Source organism: Pristiophorus japonicus, chromosome 1, assembly GCF_044704955.1.
Source record: "Pristiophorus japonicus isolate sPriJap1 chromosome 1, sPriJap1.hap1, whole genome shotgun sequence".
Lineage (NCBI taxonomy): Eukaryota > Metazoa > Chordata > Chondrichthyes > Pristiophoridae > Pristiophorus > Pristiophorus japonicus.
The window spans coordinates 49,584,379-49,604,213 of NC_091977.1; the positions used below are offsets into that span (position 1 = coordinate 49,584,379).

Consider the following 19,835-nt stretch of genomic DNA (forward strand, 5'->3'; position numbering starts at 1 on the left):
TTAAAGTCATCAGCAAATATTTTCCTTATGGTTTGCAGTGTTTGTTTTATAATTGTAAATCACACAAAAATGCACCTGCTTTCAAGGCAAAACGGGCATGAGAGATTACCAAGCTAAGGAGCAGTAATAGATGATAACAAGGTAGTTACTCAACTTGATTTATTTGAATTTGCGTCAAAGGTAAGGTTACAATGGCTGCAAAGATAAGTGATTTCAATCAAGGTATGTACAGCTGACTGAATAGAAAAAAAGTTGCACAGTTCACAACTAAAATGAGAAAATAATGTAGAAGACCACATGCCAAGAGAACATCTACATATCTTAAGTCCTGGAAACACCAATATTTCTTTGCAAGTACTTTAAAAAAACAAACTTTCCCCCTGACATTGGTTATGTATTGGGATAAACAAGTTATAAAATTATGGGCTATTTAGACAAAGAATCTTACCAGTAGAATTTATATATCTACAGTCATTGTTTTCTCGATGCACAATAACAGAGAAATTAACTGTCACTATCACCTTGCTGATCCAGTAAATATAACATTAACAGATATATGATATTAAAACAGAAATTCAGACGTTTATATTTTTGGGCGAGATGGAGGGTTAGGTGCATAAATGGTGAGATCCAGGGTGCCCCCAATATTGGGCCTCGAGCCTCATATCCATGGAGTCGGTGAACTACACAGAACTTCCAATAAAGCAACATTGAAGATTGGGCCTCTACTGGGATTACAGCAGCCCTCGGGTATGTAAGGAAGGGTGGACGAATTGGCTTTGGGGCTGGGAAGGGTGGGCGATCCGTGGTTGTGGGGGTGGGGGGCAGAGAGCAGCGATCGGTGGCTGGAGGGGGGCAGTGATTGGTGGCCGGGTCGGGGTTCGCTGGCCAGGTTGGGAGGTTCAGTAGCCGGGGAGGGAGGATTGGTAGCTGAGAGTGGGTGACCAGGTTGGGGGATCGGTAGCTGGGGTTGGGTGATTGGTGGCTAAGGTGGGTGAACCTTGGCTATGGGGGAGGGGTGGGGAAAGTGATTGGTGGCTGGGTTGGAGCAATTGGTAGCCAGAACTGGGTGATCGGTGGCTAGAGGGGGAGTCAATCGTGGCTGGGGCAGTGGGGGGAGATTGCTGGCTGGGTTGGGAGAATCAGTAGCCGAGGAGGGTGGGGTTCAACCTGTGTATTTTTAATGTGGGGTCGGGAAGAACACTCCTGCTCCTCCCAGCTCCACATTCAGGTAAATATAGAGGCCTTCCTCCTAGTTAGCACCACGCTGTGCTGTACAAATTCAGCACATGGCATGTGATATGACGGAGCATTCGAAAATCGAAAATAGGTCCTGCAAGAGACACTGGGCCCTAATTTGAATACATTATTCTGACCTTTTACTGTGTGCTCTAACCGCCAGCTCATCTATCTTATCCAATATGGCAGGCGCGATACTTAGGGCTGGAAATGTGCGCATGCTTCCTAGCTGGCATGTAGGCCGGTTTGTGCCAGAAAAACAGGTGCTGCCCGGATGGATTTCTAGCTCCTAGTTTCCTTCTGACATCAACACTGATTTCTGATATGCATGTTTACAACAATTTTCTTTGTATTATGATTCCATAGGATGCCAGCAGATTATACTAGGACTCACAAATAAAACAGTTTCTCAATAATGAACATGTAAGTATTTATTGTAATATGACTGTTCTTTTTTCTTTATGTTTACCAGTTTTGTGTTGGCAGTAAATTAGTTCAATTGATTTCAATGCCCAAAAAAAGAAAAATAAGACTGATTCCAAGTGTAAAGTTATGGGCTATGAATAACTTTAGAGAAACTTAAACTAATTGTCCAGAAACAGTGGTTAAAGAAGGAAATTCATCTATATATTTATTAATATTCTTGTGTATGATGTACACTTCTTCTCTATAAATGTTACCTTGGGTAATATTTTTTACTCAACATTTATAACGAAAACTTCATGTGCTAAAATTTATAATGGGATACCTGTAAGTAAACATTTATGGAAACATGTTGTAATTGGAAAAACATTTTTGGGCATCTTGCCATCCAGTTTGTCGATCAAACCTCAAAGCAGTCAAAATGTTTTTTGAAAAAGAATTGTCCATTTTTTTTCAGTAACTGAAATTTCCAATGTTGAAAATATACTTTTAAACAAAATAAAAACATCGCTTGTTTCATAATAATGTGATTAAATAAAGCAATAGAATTGTTTTGTGCATCTTTCAATACCTTACATATATTTTTTAATTGAAAGATTCTGTCTCTCCCAAAAGTCTGGGCTTGGACTTGATATTTTTGCCTCGAATGGTGACTCTATTAGTTGAAGGAAAATTCAGCAGTCTTAGCATTGCAGTATGCACAATTACCTAGGGTGCATCAGTATCATTTAAGCATGCCAAAGCTACAATGCTTCTCGCTCAGCCGCCAACCCATTCTATTTTGGTTGTTTTTTTACAAAATGACTTGTAGAAAAGCAAGAGTATGAGATATAGGGGGAGAGGAGAGAGAGAAAGACTAATGACCAGCTAGACTGATTACATACCTGTTTTAGCTTTAATTGGTGAATGAATTATAAATATTCTTCAACTTCAGAAAGATTATTAAGCTGAGAAGACACATAGACATATACAGAGTGTCTTTCTTTATCCTACATTGAGTTTTTAAAATTTAAAAATAAGCAATTTGAATTTTGAAATGGAGAAAATCTCTCATTATCACCTGTGTTTTGTTAACAGTTATAAAATATAAACATTCTAATTACAGACACTTGCGATACATAGAGGGAGAGAGACAGACATAGGGATACATTTCCAGGAAACAATCACAACACACCAACTTTAATGGTTTCAGAGATTTATTAGAAAGTTACAAATCAAGGTTGCCAAACTAGGAATGACCCAACCACTCCCAATACTGTAAAGCTTATACTGTCCCCTCACTGCTGGCATACACTACAAATTCATCAATAAGTCAAATCCCATTTTACACTTGCCAGATCTGTGTAAACCTCAGTCTTCCCTTTCCATAGTTCTGCCAACCCCAAGGTACACTTCCACAGTGATGACAAACCAAAGGATCCCACCCATGCTGCCAATTTTGAAAAATTATTCATTCATGAGATGTCAGTGCCGCTGGTAAAGCCAGAATTTATTGCACATCACTAATTGCCCTTGAGAAAATGGTGGTGAGCCACCTTCTTGAACCGCTGCAGTCCGTGTGGTGAAGATACGCCCACAGTGCTGAAGGGAAAGAGTTCCAGGATTTTGACCCATAAATGATAAAAGAATGGCGATATATTTCCAAGTCAGGAAAGTGTGTAACTTGGAGGGAAACTTCGAGTTGGTGGTGTTCCCATATGCCTGCTAACCTTGTCCTTCTTGGTAGAAGAGGTCGCGGGTTTGGGAGTTGCTATCGAAGAAGCCTTGGCGAGTTGCTGCAGTGTATCTTGCAGCTGGTACATACTGCAGCCACGGTGCATCAATGGTGGAGGGAGTGAATGTTTAAGGTAATGGATGGGGTGCCAATCAGGGGAAGAATGTTGATCAGGACACTAGAGAACTATCTTCCAATAGTGTTATTGAATTTTTGTACATCCAACTGAGTTAGCTGAGGGGGCCTTGGAATGTACGACATAAATGAGCTCTGATGAGCCCGATGACTGTTCTCATTGTTGATTTCTCTTAGCTTGTTAAGTTTTGTTCAACTTCAGTTATTTGATTTCAATCCAGAATTAAATCCAGTTTTATGCACTGTTCTGTTCACATGCCATACTGTACTTTGAAATGCTGTTGCACAGAATACCATGAAGTGCAGTAGCCCATGAGAAGTGCCTGAGGTTGAATCGCAGCAAGTCACCTCCTAAGTCTTCTGTGGCATGGCTTCTCCTTTCCTCTAGTTTACCATTCAATGATTCTGGTACTCAGTCTATAAAACCCTACACCTGCTCTTCACTTTCAAAAGCTTCCTCAAAGCATTAACTTTTCAACGGTTCCCTTAATATTCCTCCCAAACTGTTCCTTGGTATCCTACCGTATTTGTGAAGTGCCTTGGAATGTTTTGCAACCTTAAAGGCACTGAATCAGTCAAAAATGTGGCTGTCAAAGTGCAGCACCACAGAGGCTTAGGAACTCTCCATCAGAAGTGTCATAATTGCGAGAGGCACCGAACACAGTAAAGGGGAGGGGGACTGAAAGACTTGTATTTATATAGCGCCTTTCACGACCATCGGATCTCCCAAAGCGCTTTACAGCCAATGAAAGACTTGCATTTATATAGCGCCTTTCACAACCACCGGACGTCTCAAAGCGTTTTGCAGCTAATTAAATACTTTTTGGAGTGTAGTCACCATTGTAATGTGGGAAAATAGGAGTACTTTTTGAAAATGAAGTACTTTTTGAAGTGCAGTTGTAACGTCGGAAAATTAAGAAATACAAGATAATTAAACATAGGTTTATACCAATGGCTTACACAATACAAATACGGGACAGTAACAGTAATTGCATTTCTCTCTCCCCCCCCCAATGATTAATTTAATGCGAAACGGGACATCCTGCAATGGTGAGAAGCCAGCATTGCAAGTGCGGGAGTTTAGTCGTCGGTCACCAGACTCGACTCCGTGATTGACAGGAGCGGTGGTGAGCGAACGGACCAATGGGCGAGGAGCGAAGCGGAAGGGGGCGCGGCCGGCCGCTGGGAACAATACTGCCGGAGCCTGGGAGGAGCCGCGCGCAGCATTTGCCGAGTGTGGAGCGGCGCGGGCTGGAGCTCGCGACCAGCCGAGTTGGAGGCAGGGGTGGAGGGAAGGAAGGGAGTGAGTGAGTGAGTGAGCGAGCTGGCTGGCTGGCGCCAGACCCAGACCGAGACTCGTTAATGTTGGCGTCAGGTAAACGGTAGTTACTTTTTCAAAACAACATAAAAAATGCGGGCGGTTGGTCGAGCCCGCCGGGTGCGGCTTGGGCCTCGGCCGGCCAGAGTGAGCGTGGCGGCGGGTTGTTCGGAGCCGTGGACACCCGGTTTGATAGGGATTTGTTTTTTTTTTCGTGCGGCCTGGTTGCTCTTCTGCTGTCATGCCCTGGCTTGTCTGTCCGGAGGGGAGCCTGGTTTAAAGGACGGGGGTGGGAGGGGGACGTAGGCTAGTGAGCGGACCAAGAGGTTTTGACCAACTGTTCCTCCCATTTACTGGGGGAAGGAGGAGGAGAAAGGGGGCAACTTCTGAGGGGATTAAAAAAAAATCACCCACATTCCTGAGATCGGAATGCACAGCGAGCAGAAAGTTCTCCCCCCCCCCCCCCCCCCCCTTGTCCCGACTTAATTCACCTCGTTATCCCGTTTAACATATTTTTTAACATTGTCCGGGATCGTGGAGCTGAAACCGTCCTCGAGCAGCATTTCTTTGGCTGGCTTGTATTGCGATGCAATAGTCGTATTGGATTTTTTTTTTTAAGGTTTGATTTCTATTTTGTTGGGAATAATCCTAACGAAAAAAAAAATCTAAAGCCTCTTTCCGTGAACATATGCTGACCACGTATCTACATTAATGCAGTCCATATGGATTGTTCTGCGGCGCTTCGAATTACTGTACGCTTCTGACCATCAGGCCGCTTTGGGTTTTTTTTTTGACAACTTATTTTTCCACCAGAAATATGGATGCAATAGATTTGTCGACTCGGTGGGTTTTTTGTTGTTGCGCAGCATAAAGGCTTTTGATTGCGGAGTTGTGGGCATGAAGATTTGAAGTTTCCTTTTAAAACTTAATCGTTCGAGCTGGTTTAGATGAGACTCCAATGCTGCGATATTTGCACTCGCAGTAATTTGACGAAAATTAAACTCCATTTTGCAATTTTTAAATTGTTTACATTTATTATGAACATGATTTTGGGGGGGGGGGGGAATCTTTTGCAGCTCCCCTCCCCACATCTGAGCAGACATTTCTTTTTTCAGAAATGTACAGTGCATTAAATTTCTGAGCTTCAGTGTGAGTAATCAAATCCACATGCTGCAGCGCTCTGGGAGACATTTGCCTTTCTTGCTAACTTCCATTTTCAGGTTGCAGTTTTCCTCTATTGGTCTGTTTTAAGGACTTGTCATTTATTTTCTGTTGTAAGATTGATAAGATTTCTTTATATAATTTTGCACTGGTTTACCATTAATCCAATTGCTGAGTAAACAAAAATCAATAGTTTGGTTTTGATTTCATCACCATGACCGACATTGATGAATTGGTAGTTCTATGGCATCACCAGCTCCAGTTTTTCAGATGTTTACCACCTGCTAATTATATATAGCACTGTATTAGACTGCCATTATTCCTTTAGCTAATTATATATAGCACTGTATTAGACTGCCATTATTCCTTTAGCTGGACTTGTGAATTGCCATGACTGAGTCATTTTTTTTTTTGTTAACACACTGACCTGGTTCTCATTTGTTTCTTGTTTGTATGGACGATCAAACCATACTACTGTGTTGAAATGCCATTTCTCTCAAACTTTGTGTTTCCTGGGGGTAGTATCAAATTTCTGGCTGGCAGGTCAAGAGAAGTGTAGAATTCCCATTTAACTGCTTTTTGTACAAAATCCGTTTGTTTTTGTGTTTTATCAAACGGTGCAACATTTGCAGTTTGAAGTTGGAATAATACCCAATGCTAAACTACTTTGGAAACATATTGCACCAAGGTTTTATACAGTATGTCTCAAAAATCTAATCATTAGAATTACTTCAAGCTCAGTAGTATGAGGCCACTAACGAGTAGTTTTGCAATGGTTTCAGCTGGTTCCTGTTGCAGTGCTAACCAGTATCTCCATGCCAGTTTGTTCTTTTTTGGATAACTCGCCAACCTCTGAAGGTCCACTTGCATAAAGTTGGACCTCTATTAAACTGGTTTGTAAGGTTGTAAATTGTAATATCTACATTTTTTGGAATTAATTCAAAATTATAATATAAATGTGGCTTTAGAGCACCCAGCTGGATATGGGTCATGAGTGAGTTATTGTCAAATAGCCTTTGTGTAAGAAATGTTGCTTAAATTTTAAATTTTTTTTTCCCTTTTAGATCAGACCTGGTCACTGAGGCCAATAGTAGTTTGTTGTTGACTGACATTTTGTGGATGAAGCACCAGAAAGATACGTCAAACTGCTCAGCTGTGGAATCATACTTTTTTTTTTAGAATGTGCTGACACAATCAAGAAGAACAGAAAAGTATTTTTTTTTATTTTTGAAGAGCAACATTGCATATTTTTGAAGGAAATGGTACAAAGCTGTTCAAAGGTTTTTTGGCTATAAGCAAGCCACTGTCCAGAGTTGGCAGATAATTTATTGGATGAATTCATTTTCACTTTGAAAAACTCATCTGTAATTTTTAAAAATTTATCACTGTGTGTATATTAAGGGCAAAAGTTCTTCTGCTTGTATGTTCTACATCTATAACAGAGAAAATGAGTGCCGATGGATATCAATATAGAGCTCTATATGAGTACAAAAAGGAGCGAGAAGAAGACATTGATTTACATACCGGTGATGTGCTGACTGTCACTAAAAATACACTGTTAGCCCTGGGTTTCAGCGAGGGAGATGAGGCAAGACCAGATGAGATTGGCTGGCTCACTGGCATAAACGAAACGACACAGGAAAGAGGAGATTTTCCAGGAACTTACGTAGAGTTTCACGGTTTCAGGAAAATTTCGCCACCGACACCCAAGCCACGGCCTCCGAGACCATTGCCTGTGGCTCCAAATCCATCAAGACCAGAAGATTCTGACCAGCTAGGTGCGTCCTTTCAGTTATATTCAGGGTGTGAATCCAGGAATAATGAGGGCAGTTGAAATGCAGCAGTATAGCATGCATCAGTTAAGAAGTGCACTGTTTGTTTTTAAAAGGAATAATTGCATAGATTAATTTTTTGTATTTATCCAATAGAAAATTGAAGAAATACTTTAGGAATTATTATTCACTGCTAATAGCTGATTTATAAAATCTGGCTCACATTTGTATAGGTGTTGTTTGCAAAATATTTACACATGAAAAATTACCAGATTATTGCTATTTGTGGGACCATGGACTGAAAAAAAACTTGCACTTAACTGAAAATTGCTTGTGTACATTTATTTTTGATTTTCTTTGGTCCCACCTGGAGGTGATCCTGCAGGGGTACATAAGAACATAAGAATTAGGAGCAGGAACAGGCCATAAAGCCTTTCGAGCCTGCCCTGCAGTTACATAGATATCAGCATCACTCTTGGATCTAACTCGTTTTATTGTGGCTGGTGTCATAACTGACTCTGGACGTTAACTTTCTTGACAACCAGGCGTTCAAGCAGAGGTCACTAAATAGAGAACTGGAGCAGGAATATTGATTACTTTTGTCTTATCCATCACTCTCCCTATCATTCCTGCAGTGAGACAAATTCGTGCAGCCCCATGGCTGAGATCAGCTCGCTAAGTCATTGGTGGATTTCACTCATTACATATACACAATTAAGGAATATAACTGCAGACAGTAGGCATATGTGTAAGTGAAGTAGATTACACCAACAATTTTGTATAAGTACAAAGTTAGTTTGTGCATTTAAAAAATACTGTTGTAAAAGTGTCATTAAATCCAGAATTGTTTTCCTTTTTTTGGTTTCTCACCCAATCATATTGTTCAAGCACTCTACATTTTTTTTGCCAGTTTAACGATGGCTACTGCACTTCAAAACTAATTAATCAATTGCAAAGTCATCCCGAGGATGTGATCGAACACTATATAAATGTAATTTGTTCTTTGTAATTATTCCAAGTTTCCCGAATGCCAATAAATCCATTCAGACAGTTTAAGATGCAAATACCCTGTACCTGAATGGTGAAGGAAAAAAAGTTACAAATTGTGTTCGGAACAGCTATTGAATTTCATTGCTTTAAGACTGAGGCTGATGCGGGGAATTGGCTTTGAAATACTGTATTAAATGTTTTAAAAAGGTCTTGATTGATCTTGAGCTGCCAGTGGTATAATTCATTGTTGCCTCCTACTGGGCTGCCATTGTGTCATTTTGTGAGACATATGATTTTGACATGGTTATAACAATGCTGCAACTTGATCAAATATTAATGTTCCATCTCCTAGTTACCTGGAAAAGTGGCCTTCAGAGCCACTTTTAAAATCAGTCATAAGAAGATGCTTTAGTTATGTGGATGTGGTTTCTAGACTGATGAGCATTAGGATGGTAGAGGCTCAAGGAAAAAGTTATTGAGACATTAAGTGAAGTCTTGAGCTGATGGCAATCTGGCAATTAATTGTGAAGCTCAATAAAATACCGCAATAAGATAGTTGTGAGAGGTTCTGAACATTAGTCTTAAGTTTGCTTGGTTTAAACTACATGTTTTGCTGTTGGTTTCAAACATAAGGCACTGGTAATCAGTGTTTACATAATGAATCAGTGGTTGGTTTTACCAATTAAAAATCCTAGTCCTGGTTATGCACTATAGGAGAGGTCCAGAATCAGTATCTCCTGGTAGCTGAGCATTCCTTTGGGGCTTCACAAACCTATCCCATTCAGCAATATAATTTGTACTCTAGACTACTTGTACACACAGAGCATGTGAAGGAGAGCATGATGAGGATTGACATTAGAAAGGGAAAATGTCTGTCTTTGTTCCTCTGGTGATGAATGTATTACTGCCTGTGGAGACGGATGGAAGTTGCATAGTAATAAACATTTTCTGTCTTCTCCTTGCAGCTTGTATTATAACGTTTTTGTCAAATTTCTCTTCATAACATTGTCCTTGGGAGGCAGACATTTTAACTTATTGCAATAAAATACTTCACTGCATGATCCATGGCACTACGGAGTTCAGAAGCTAAAGTCTTGCAGCTTTGTAACATTGTTGTGAATGAGAGTTTTATAATGTGAGTAGGGTGTATTTGCTATACGAGCCACTGGTATGTTGTGTTTGATATTTTATAGTTTGTACACCAAGTCATGTCCAAACAAGCTGGAATATTTGGCAAAGCAGTTTGCTTTTTAGTGGCGGATAAGTTATATTATAGTTATGACTGGAAGAGCCATGTACACTACATTTCTTATTACAAAATTCTCCATTACAGTGATCTCTGTTATAGAATACTCAATCTTGACTCTTGAAGTTTGGGGCATTTATTATAGAGCACACCTTGTTTAAACATGCACAATACTTGGATCCTGAGAACTAAGTTTTAGACTGAAGGGGTACCATATCCATGACTTTCCAAATGTCCTACATCTGTAATTGTTTCCCCCCCCCCCCCCCCCCCATCCTCATTTTTCTATATTAAGACACCGTGCTCTTTTGGCAGTAATGCAAAGTCACTATCTCATTATATATTATAAATGAAATACTTGTGTACATGTTTTGAGTGCAATTTATGGACTTACTTCATATCTTTTGTGGTGGAATATTAGGTAAACCTCTACTTTTTGGGGGTATTTTAATCTTTTTATGGGTTTTGATGTCTGCAGGTGGGAGGGCAGGCAAGTACCTGGCTCCCAGGTTATTGCTGATTGCTTACCAGGAGGAATGAGGGTCTGACTCGGTGTTTATACATTTTGTACTGTAAATTGCTTGATATTTAGAAAAGAAATACTTGGATTTATATAGCGTCTTTCACAACCACTGGAAGTATCAAAGCGCTTTACAGCCAATAAAGTATTTTTGGAATGTATTCACTTGTAATTAGGAATTTAATGTTTAATGTGCAGTCAGTGTTGGGTCATCTAGAACAGTTGACTCCATTGATTTGACAATTCTTTGGTCTTGTAACTCAAGTAGAAGAATGAGGACTGAGTTCATATTACAGAAAGTTTTCTCCTTTCTTGTTCGCCTTTACAAAGAGAATGACCCCAGTCTAGAGGAGGAAGATGAAAGGTTATGATTTATTGCTTCAAAGCAATATTTCTTCCTTTTTAGGTGATCAGTGGCAATTGAGTGCATAAAAAAATGTAGCCTTTCTGGCTAAAAGTGGAATTGTAGCAGTAAAGAGCTGGAAGTTGAAAGAAGTAAACTTAGAGCCTGGATTTAATCACGGCTCTAAATTAATGCATCTCTAACTGGAACGCTAACTTCTTCCAAAAACTAGTTTGGCTAGCCTCCGCTAGATGATCAGTGAGGGATAATGGTTATTGCATGCCTTCCTGCATCCTTCATCTGCTACTGTGACTAGATTAACCCCCCCCCCCAATTGCATTAACAGCATCGTTGAAGGTGCCTGTAGATCAGACTCAAATGACCAAGTGAAATATGATGCCTGTCGTGTTTAAACTTTTATTGAGATGTAGTAATTAGTCCCTAGGTTTGTACAATTCAGAGTTTTTAATAACTTTGTGGATAGTGACCCTTAGCTTTATAGTATTTCGCCTACTGAAAGCTTTGTTGCTGAGTTGCATCTTCCTGTCTGAGCAATAGTATAGAAATGCTCATTGTAGTCACAGTATGGATGCCCAGAAATACTGTTAACTCAGGACAAATCCAGATTATCTGGCCTTGAGGAGGATCTATTTTTTTTTCCCCCCTACATTAACCCATATTTATAGCGAATGTTTTAACCTAGTTGTGATTTATCAAAGGGTCTACATTTGAAGTGTCCACTTCTGTTTTCTCCACAGAAGCTCCCTGGCCAGCTGAGTATTTCTAGCATTTTGTTTTTTGTTGGCTATTCAAAAAATGAATAGTTGCAGAATTGCTCCATATCATACCCCAAAATGAATTAGCCAGAAGAGGTAGGTAAAGAGCATAAGGGAATGGAGTTCCTGCAATGAGTACAGGACTCCTTTCTAACCCAGTATGCAAGAAACCCAACAAGGGAGGATTCGCTACTGAATCTAGTAATCGGGAATGAATCAGAGCAGGTAAAAGTAAGGGAATATCGAAGCAATAATGACCATAAAATGATACGGTTTAGGATAATAATTGAGAAGGACATAAGCATAACAAAGACCAGGGGTCATAGGTTTTGAGGGCCTGAGAATAGAACTTGGGGAAAATAAATCGGATGACCATCTTGGTAAAGAATGATGTCGATCAACAGTGGGGAACATTTAAAACCGTGCTCAACAGAGCCCAGGAAAAATATATTCTACTTTTTAAAAAAAAACAAGAACTAAACACTCTACAAATGCTAAACACTAATGAGACACCATGGATGAACAAAGACATGGGAAAAATTGAGGGCATGACAAGGGAGAATACAAAGAGACTAGAAGAGAAGTAAAATTAGGAAGCCAAAGAGGAACTATGAAAGTAAATTATCGAGTACAAAACAAAATAGTAAAATATTTTACAGGCAAATTAATTTTTAAAAAAAAGTAACGTCGGGATGGGAATGGAGCCATTCTGTGTCCTCATACAAGAAACGCAAAGTTTAAACTAAAATGGCACGGGGATGGGAATCTATACAGGGAGGCAGGGGGCAGAAGCAAAAGGTAGGAAGGAGAAAAGCAAGAGTGGAGGGCAGAGAAATCAAAGGCCAAAACCCAAAAAAGGCCACATTACAACATAATTCTAAAAGGATAGAGTGTTTAAAAAAAACAAGCGTGAAGGCTCTGAGTCTCAATGTGAGGAGCATTCGTAATAAAGTGGATGAATTGACGGCACAGTTAGCTGTTAACGGATATGATGTAATTGGGATTACGGAGACATGGCTCCAAGGTAACCAAGGCTAGGAACTCCACATCCAGGAGTATTCAAAATTCAGGAAGGACAGACAGGAAGGAAAAGGAGGTGGGGTAGTGTTACTGGTTAAAGAGGGGATTAACGCAATAGTAAGGAAGGACATTAGCATGGATGATGTGGAATCTATGGCCTCAAGTTTCCACATGCGGCAAAACAGGCGCCCCTCCGAGCTGGGCGCCCGTTTTTCGCGCCGAAAACGGCGCCTGAAAAAAAACGCGCTATTCTCGAGCGCTTTGCAGCTCGATGTCTGCTTGGCGCGGCGCACAGGGGGCGGAGCCTACCACTCGCGCCGATTTTGTAAGTAGGAGGGGGCGGGTACAATTTAAATGAGTTTTTTTCGTGCCGGCAACCGTATGCGTTGGAGCGTTCGCGCACGCACAGTCTGAAGTAAACATTGGCATTCGGCCATTTTAAAAAGTGCTGCAGAAAAAGTAAAAATTTGTTTATTGAACCCTTGCAAAGGCTTGCATTTTAATTTTCTTGATATTTCTGTGTGTGAGGGAGTGCATTCTGTAATTAAAGATAGACTGTGATAAACGGGACACATGCACTTGTTTGAGACTATTCAAATTCTTTGTAGCTGTTCAATTTTTAACATTTTTTAATAAAACCACATTGCCCTTCCATGATCAGCACTGAGGCTTCTTGCAGCTTTCTCCCTCCCTCTTGCCGTCCATCCGACGGCAAACGGCTGCCTCAAGTACTGAGGCTTCTTGCAGCTTCCTCCCTCCTGCCGTCTGTTGGGCCCGACGGCAAACGGCTGCCTCAAGTACTGAGGCTTCTTGCAGCTTTCTCCCTCCCTTCCCCCGCCCCCCCCCCCCCCCCCCCCCCCCCCACTGCCGTCGGTCAGTCCCGACGGCAAACCGCTGCCTGAAAGGCCTGCCTGAAGCACTTTCACACAGGTAGGAACATGGTTTATTTAATGTTTTCTTTGCTTATAAATTTTTATTCAGGCTGCATTTATTTGTATAATATTTGTATAAGTATAACTAAGGATTTATTGTAGAATTTAATTACTTCCCTTTCCCCCCCCCCCCCCCCTCCTCCCCCATCTCGTTCCCGACGCCTAATTTGTAACCTGCGCCTGATTTTTTTACTGTGTAGACAAGGTTTTTTCAAGCCTACAAAAATCTTCACTTGCTCCATTCTAAGTTAGTTTGGAGTACGTTTTTACTGTGGAAACTTTCAAATCAGGCGTCAGTGGAAAAAAAAATTCTGTTCAAAAGTGAAACTGTTCTACCGTACTAGAACTGCAGAAAACTTAAATGTGGAGAATTCCGATTTCTAAGATACTCCGTTCTCTACCAGTTGCTCCTAAAAAATCAGGAGCAAATCATGTGGAAACTTGGGGCCTATATGGGTAGAGCTGCGAAACACCAAAGGGCAGAAAACGTTAGTGAGAGTTGTGTACAGATCACCAAACAGTAGAAGGGAGGTTGGGGATGGCATCAAACAGGAAATTAGGGACATGTGCAATAAGGGTCCAGCAGTTATGGGTAACTTTAATCTACATATTGATTGGGCTAACCAAACTGGTAGCAATACTGTGGAGGAGAATTTCCTGGACTGTGTAAGGGATGGTTTTCTAGACCAATATGTCGAGGAACCAACGAGAACAGGCCATCCTAGACTGGGTCTTGTGTAACGAGAGCGGATTAATTAACAATCTAGTCGTGCAGGGCCCCTTGGGGAAAAGTGACCATAATATGGTAGAATTCTTCATTTAAGATGGAGGGTGACACAGTTAATTCAGAGACTAAGGTCCTGAACGTAAAGAAAGGAAACTTCGACGGTATGAGACGTGAATTAGCTAGGATAGACTGGAGAATGATACTTAAAGGGTTGGCGGTGGATAGGCAATGGCAGACATTTAAATACCACATGGATGAACTACAACAATTGTACATCCCTGTGTGGCGCAAGAATAAAAAAGGGAAGATGGCTCAACCGTGGCTAACGAGGGAAATTAGGGAAAGTGTTCAATCCAAGGAAGAGGCATATAAATTGGCCAGAAAAAGCAGCAAACCTGAGGACTGGGAGAAATTTAGAATTCAACAGAGGAGGACTAAGGGTTTAATTAGGAGGGGGAAAATAGAGTATGAGAATAAATTTGCAGGGAATGTAAAAACTGACTGCAAAAGCTTCTATAGATATGTGAAGAGAAAAAGATTAGTGAAGACTAATGTAGCTCTTTTGCAGTCAGAATCAGGTGAATTCATAATGGGGAACAAGGAAATGGCAGAATAATTGAACAAATATATTGGTTCTATCTTCACTAAGGAAGTCACGAATAACCTTCCGAAAATACTAGGGGACCGAGGGTCTAGCGAGAAGGGGGACCTGAGGGAAATCCTTATTAGTCAGGAATTAGTGTTAGGAAAATTGAAGGGACTGAAGGCTGATAAATCCCCAGGGCCTGATAGTCTGCATCCCAGAGTACTTAAGGAAGTGACCCTAGAAATTGTGGATGAATTGGTCATTTTCCAACATTCCATGGACTCTGGTTCAGTTCCTATGGATTGGAGAGTAGCTGATGTAACCCCACTTTTTAAAAAAGGGGAGAGAGAAAACAGGTAATTATAGACCGGTTAGCCTGACATCGGTGGTGGGGAAAATGCTGGAATTAATTATTATAGCAACGCATTTGGAAAGCAATGACTGGATCGGTCCAAGTCAGCATGGATTTATGAAAGGGAACTCATGCTTGACACAGTTTTTTGAGGATATAACTAGTAGAGTGGACAAGGGAGAACCAGTGGATGTGGTGTATTTGGACTTTCAAAAGGCTTTTGACAAGGTCCCACATAGGAGATTAGTGTGCAAAATTAAGGCGCATGGTATTGGGGATAATGTATTGACGTGGATAGAGAACTGGTTGGTAGACAGGAAGCAAAGAGTGGGAATAACTGGGTCCTTTTCAGAATGGCAGGCAGTGACTAGTGGGGAGCAGCAACTATTTACAATATACATTCATTTAGATGAAGGAATTGAATGTAATATCTCCAAGTTTGCAGATGACACTAAGCCGGGTGGCAGTGCGAGCTGCGAGTATGAGGCTGCAGGAGGACTTGGACAAGTTAGGTGAATGGGCAAATTCATGGCAGATGCAGTATAATGTGGATAAATGTGAGGTTATCCATTTTGGGGGCAAAAACATTAAGGCAGAATATTATCTGAATGGCGGCAGACTAGATAGAGGAGAGGTGCAACGAGACCTGTCATGGTTCATCAGTCACTTAAAGTGGGCACGCAGGTACAGCAGGTGGTAAGGAGGGCAAATGGTATGTTGGCCTTCATAGCTAGGGGATTTGAATATAGGAGCAGGGAGGTCTGACTGCAGTTGTACAGGGCCTTGGTGAGACCACATCTTGAGTATTGTGTGCAGTTTTGGTTTTCTAATCTGAGGAAGGACATTCTTGCTATTGAGGGAGTGCTACGAAGGTTCACCAGATTGATTCCCGGGATGGCAGGACTAACATATGAAGAAAGACTAGATCGACTAGGCTTATATTCAATGGAATTTAGAAGAATGAGGGGGGATCTCATAGAAACATATAAAATTCTTTCAGAATTGGACAGGTTAGATACAGGAAGAATGTTCCCGATGTTAGGGAAGTCCAGAACCAGGGGTCACAGTCTAAGGGGTAAGCCATTTAGGACCGAGATGAGGAGAAACTTCTTCACTCAGAGAATTGTGAACCTGAGGAATTCTTTATCACAGAAAGTTGTTGAGGCCAGTTCATTAAATATATTCCAAAGGGCATTAGATGTGGTCCTTATGGCTAAAGGGATCAAGGGGTATGGCGAGAAAGCAGGAATGGGGTACTGAAGTTGCATGATCAGCCATGATCATATTGAATGGTGGTGCAGGCTCGAAGGGCCGAATGGCCTACTCCTGCATCTATTTTCTATGTTTCTATGTTAACATGCAAGTATAGCAAGCAATTAGGAAGGCAAATGGCATGTTGGCCTTTATTGCAAGGGGTTGGAGTACAAGAGTAAGGAAACCTTACTACAATTGTACAGGGCTTTGGTGAGACCAAACTTGAGTGCTATGCACAGTTTTGGTCTCCTTATCTGAGGAAGGACTTGCATAAGAACATAAGAAATAGGAGTAGGCCATTTGGCCCTTCAAGCCTGCTCCGCCATTCAGTAAGATCATGGCTGATCTGATTCTGGCCTCAACTCCATTGTCCTGCCCGCTCCCCATAACCCTTGACTCCCTTATTCAAAAATCTGCCTATCTCCACCTTAAATATATTCAATGACCCAGCCTCCACAGCTTTCTGGGCTAGAGAATTCCAAAGATTCATGACTGAGAGAAGAAATTACTCCTCATTTCTGTCTTAAATGGTCGACCCCTTCTTCTGAAACTATGTCCCCAGTTCGAGATTCTCCCATGAGGGGAAACATCCTCTCTGCATCTACCCTGTCCTCAGAATCTTATGTTTCAATAAGAGCACCTCATTCTTTTAAATTCCAATGAGTATAGGCCAAACCTGCTCAACCTTTCTTCATATGACAACTCCTTCATCTCTGGTATCAACCTTGTGAACCATCTCTGAACTGCCTCCAATGCAAAAAAAGCCTTCCTTAAATAAGGAGACCAAAACTATATGCAATACTCCAGGTGTGGTCTTACCAACACCCTGTACAGTTGGAGCAGGACTGCCCTGCTTTTATACTCCACATCCCTTGAAATAAAGGCCAACATTCCATTTGCCTTACTGATTACTTGCTGTACCTGCATGCTAACTTTTTGTGTTTTGTGTACAAGAACTCCCAGATCCTTCTGTATTGCAGTATTTTGTAATATCTCTCCATTTAAATAGTAATTTGCTTTTTTAATTTTTCGGACCAAACTGGATAACCTCACATTTTCCCACATTATAAGAACATAAGAAATAGGAGCAGGAGTAGGCCATCCGGCCCTTCGAGTGTGCTCTGCCATTCAATAAGATCGTGGCTGATCTGGTCATGGACTCCACTACCCTGCCCGCTCCCCATAACACTTTATTCCCCTATTGTTCAAAAATTTGTCTATTATACTCCATCTGCCAATTTTTTGCCCACTTGCTGAGCCTATCTATATCCCTTTTGATTCTTTATGGCCTCCTCACAACTTGCTTTCCTACCTATCTTTGTATCATCAACAAATTTGGCTACGTCGCACTCGGTCCCTTCATCTAAGTCATTAATATAAATTGTAAATAGTTGAGGCCCCATCACTGATCCCTGTGGCACCCCACTAGTTACAGCTTGCCAACTTGAAAATGACTCATTTATCCCGACTCTCTTTTCTGTTAGTTAGCCAATCCTCTATCCATGCTAATATATTACCAAACCTGTAAGCTCTTATCTTGTGCAATAACCTTCTATGTGGCACCTTTTTGAATGCTTTCTGGAAATTCAAATACACCACATCTACTGTTTCCCCTTTATCCACCCTACTCGTTACAGTATCAAAGAACTCCAGCAAATTTGTCAAACATGATTTCCCTTTCATAAAACCATGCTGACTCTGCTTGACTGCATTTTGATTTTCTAAATGTTCTGCTGCTACTTCCTTAATTCAGCATTTTCCCAATGACAGATGTTGGGCTAACTGGTGTACAGTTTCTTGCTTTCTGTCTTCTCTCTCAAATAGGGGCATTACATTTGCGATGTTCTGGTCCACTGGGACCTCTCCAGAATCCAGTGAATTTTGGTAGATTAGAATCAATGCATCTACTATCTCTGCAGCCACTTCTTTTAAGATCCTAAGATGCAGGCCAACAGGTCCTGGGGACTTGTCCACCTTTAGTCTGATTAGTTTGCCTAGTACTTTATTTCTAGTGAAAGTGCTTGTTTTAAGTCCCGTCCCCGTCCCCCCCTCCCAACTAGCTCCTTGATTATCAGTTATTGGGATGTTTTTAGTGTCTTCTACCCTTTTACCATGAAGACAGATACAAAATATTTGTTCAGAGTCTCTGCTATTTCCCTGTTGCCCATTATTAATTCCCCAGTCTCCTCCTCTAAGGGACGAACGTTTACTTTAGCTACTCGCTTCTTTTGTATATACCTGTAGAAGCTCTTACTGTCTTTTTATATTTCTGGCTAGTTTACTCTCGTATGCTATCTTCTCTGCCTTTATCATTTTTATTTAGTTGTCTTTTGCTGGTGTCTAAAAATTTCCCAATCCTCTGGCCTTCCACTGTTCTTCGCAACTTGGAGGCAGTGCAACAAAGTTTCACTAGATTGATCCCTGGGATGAGAGGAGAGATAAAGTAGAATGGGCCTATACTCTCGAGTTTAGAATAATGAGAGGTTATCTCATTAAAACATGTAAGATTCTGAGGAGAATTGATTGGGTAGATGCTGAGAGGTTGTTTCCCGTGGCTGGAGAGTCTAGAACTAGGAGGCATAGTCTCAGGATAAGAGGTTGGCCATTTAAGACTGAGATGAAGAGCAATTTCTTTACTCAGAGTTGTGAATCTTTGGAATTCCCTACCCCAAAGAGGTGTGGATGCAGAGTGGTTGAGTATATTCAAGGCTGAGATAGATAGATTTTTGTATTCTGGAGAATCAAGGGATATGGGGATGGTGCCGGAAACTGGAGTTGAGATTGAAGATCGGCCATGGTGACAGGAAATACATTAAAGATGTATAGCTTGATTTGAAGGATGACTTGTCCTCCCTTTCAGCTTACTAAATGACTACATGTTCACTTTTGCAATTTGACTTCTTAAATACCGCTTTATGTTTCTTTGCTATCTGTGTACTTTAGTAGTGACTGAGGGTTTTTATAGGAAAATTAACAGCATTATAAAAGAGTTTAGTTCGTCTCGGAAAGGTGGGAGAGGGAAATTACTGGGAACATTGTTTTGAACGACAAGTAGTCCAGTGTTCTTTAATCAAAATGTAAGGACACTTGAAGTATCTAAATATGTAGTGTTGTGGTTAATAGAAACCTTGCATTATGTGTGTCTGTGTGTCTAAATGTGTTAACGAAGCCAGCTGTTTCTCGAGTCCTTGAATCTGTGTTTTTAGATAGATTTATCGGTAAATGCTTTACTGAAATTCTTTCGGGTAATAAATGTTCCCTATAATTTATTTTGGGTGTGAGGCCTCTTTAAGGAGCTGCACGGCCAATTCAAGCCGAAGTGCTTGT

At 41.0% G+C, this 19,835-nt stretch overlaps 1 protein-coding gene across 1 annotated transcript in view; it reads left to right on the top strand.

Moving 5' to 3' along the window:
- The first annotated feature begins 4,730 nt into the window (after nt 1–4,730).
- The window catches only part of pik3r1 (phosphoinositide-3-kinase, regulatory subunit 1 (alpha)), a 127,993-nt gene continuing 112,888 nt past the window's right edge, over nt 4,731–19,835 (top strand). Inside the window, exons 1-2 of the mRNA XM_070879585.1 lie at nt 4,731–4,886; nt 7,055–7,768. Coding sequence (XP_070735686.1) covers nt 7,438–7,768 — 331 coding nt within the window. The 5' untranslated portion in view covers nt 4,731–4,886; nt 7,055–7,437. The remainder of the gene's footprint in view (nt 4,887–7,054; nt 7,769–19,835) is intronic.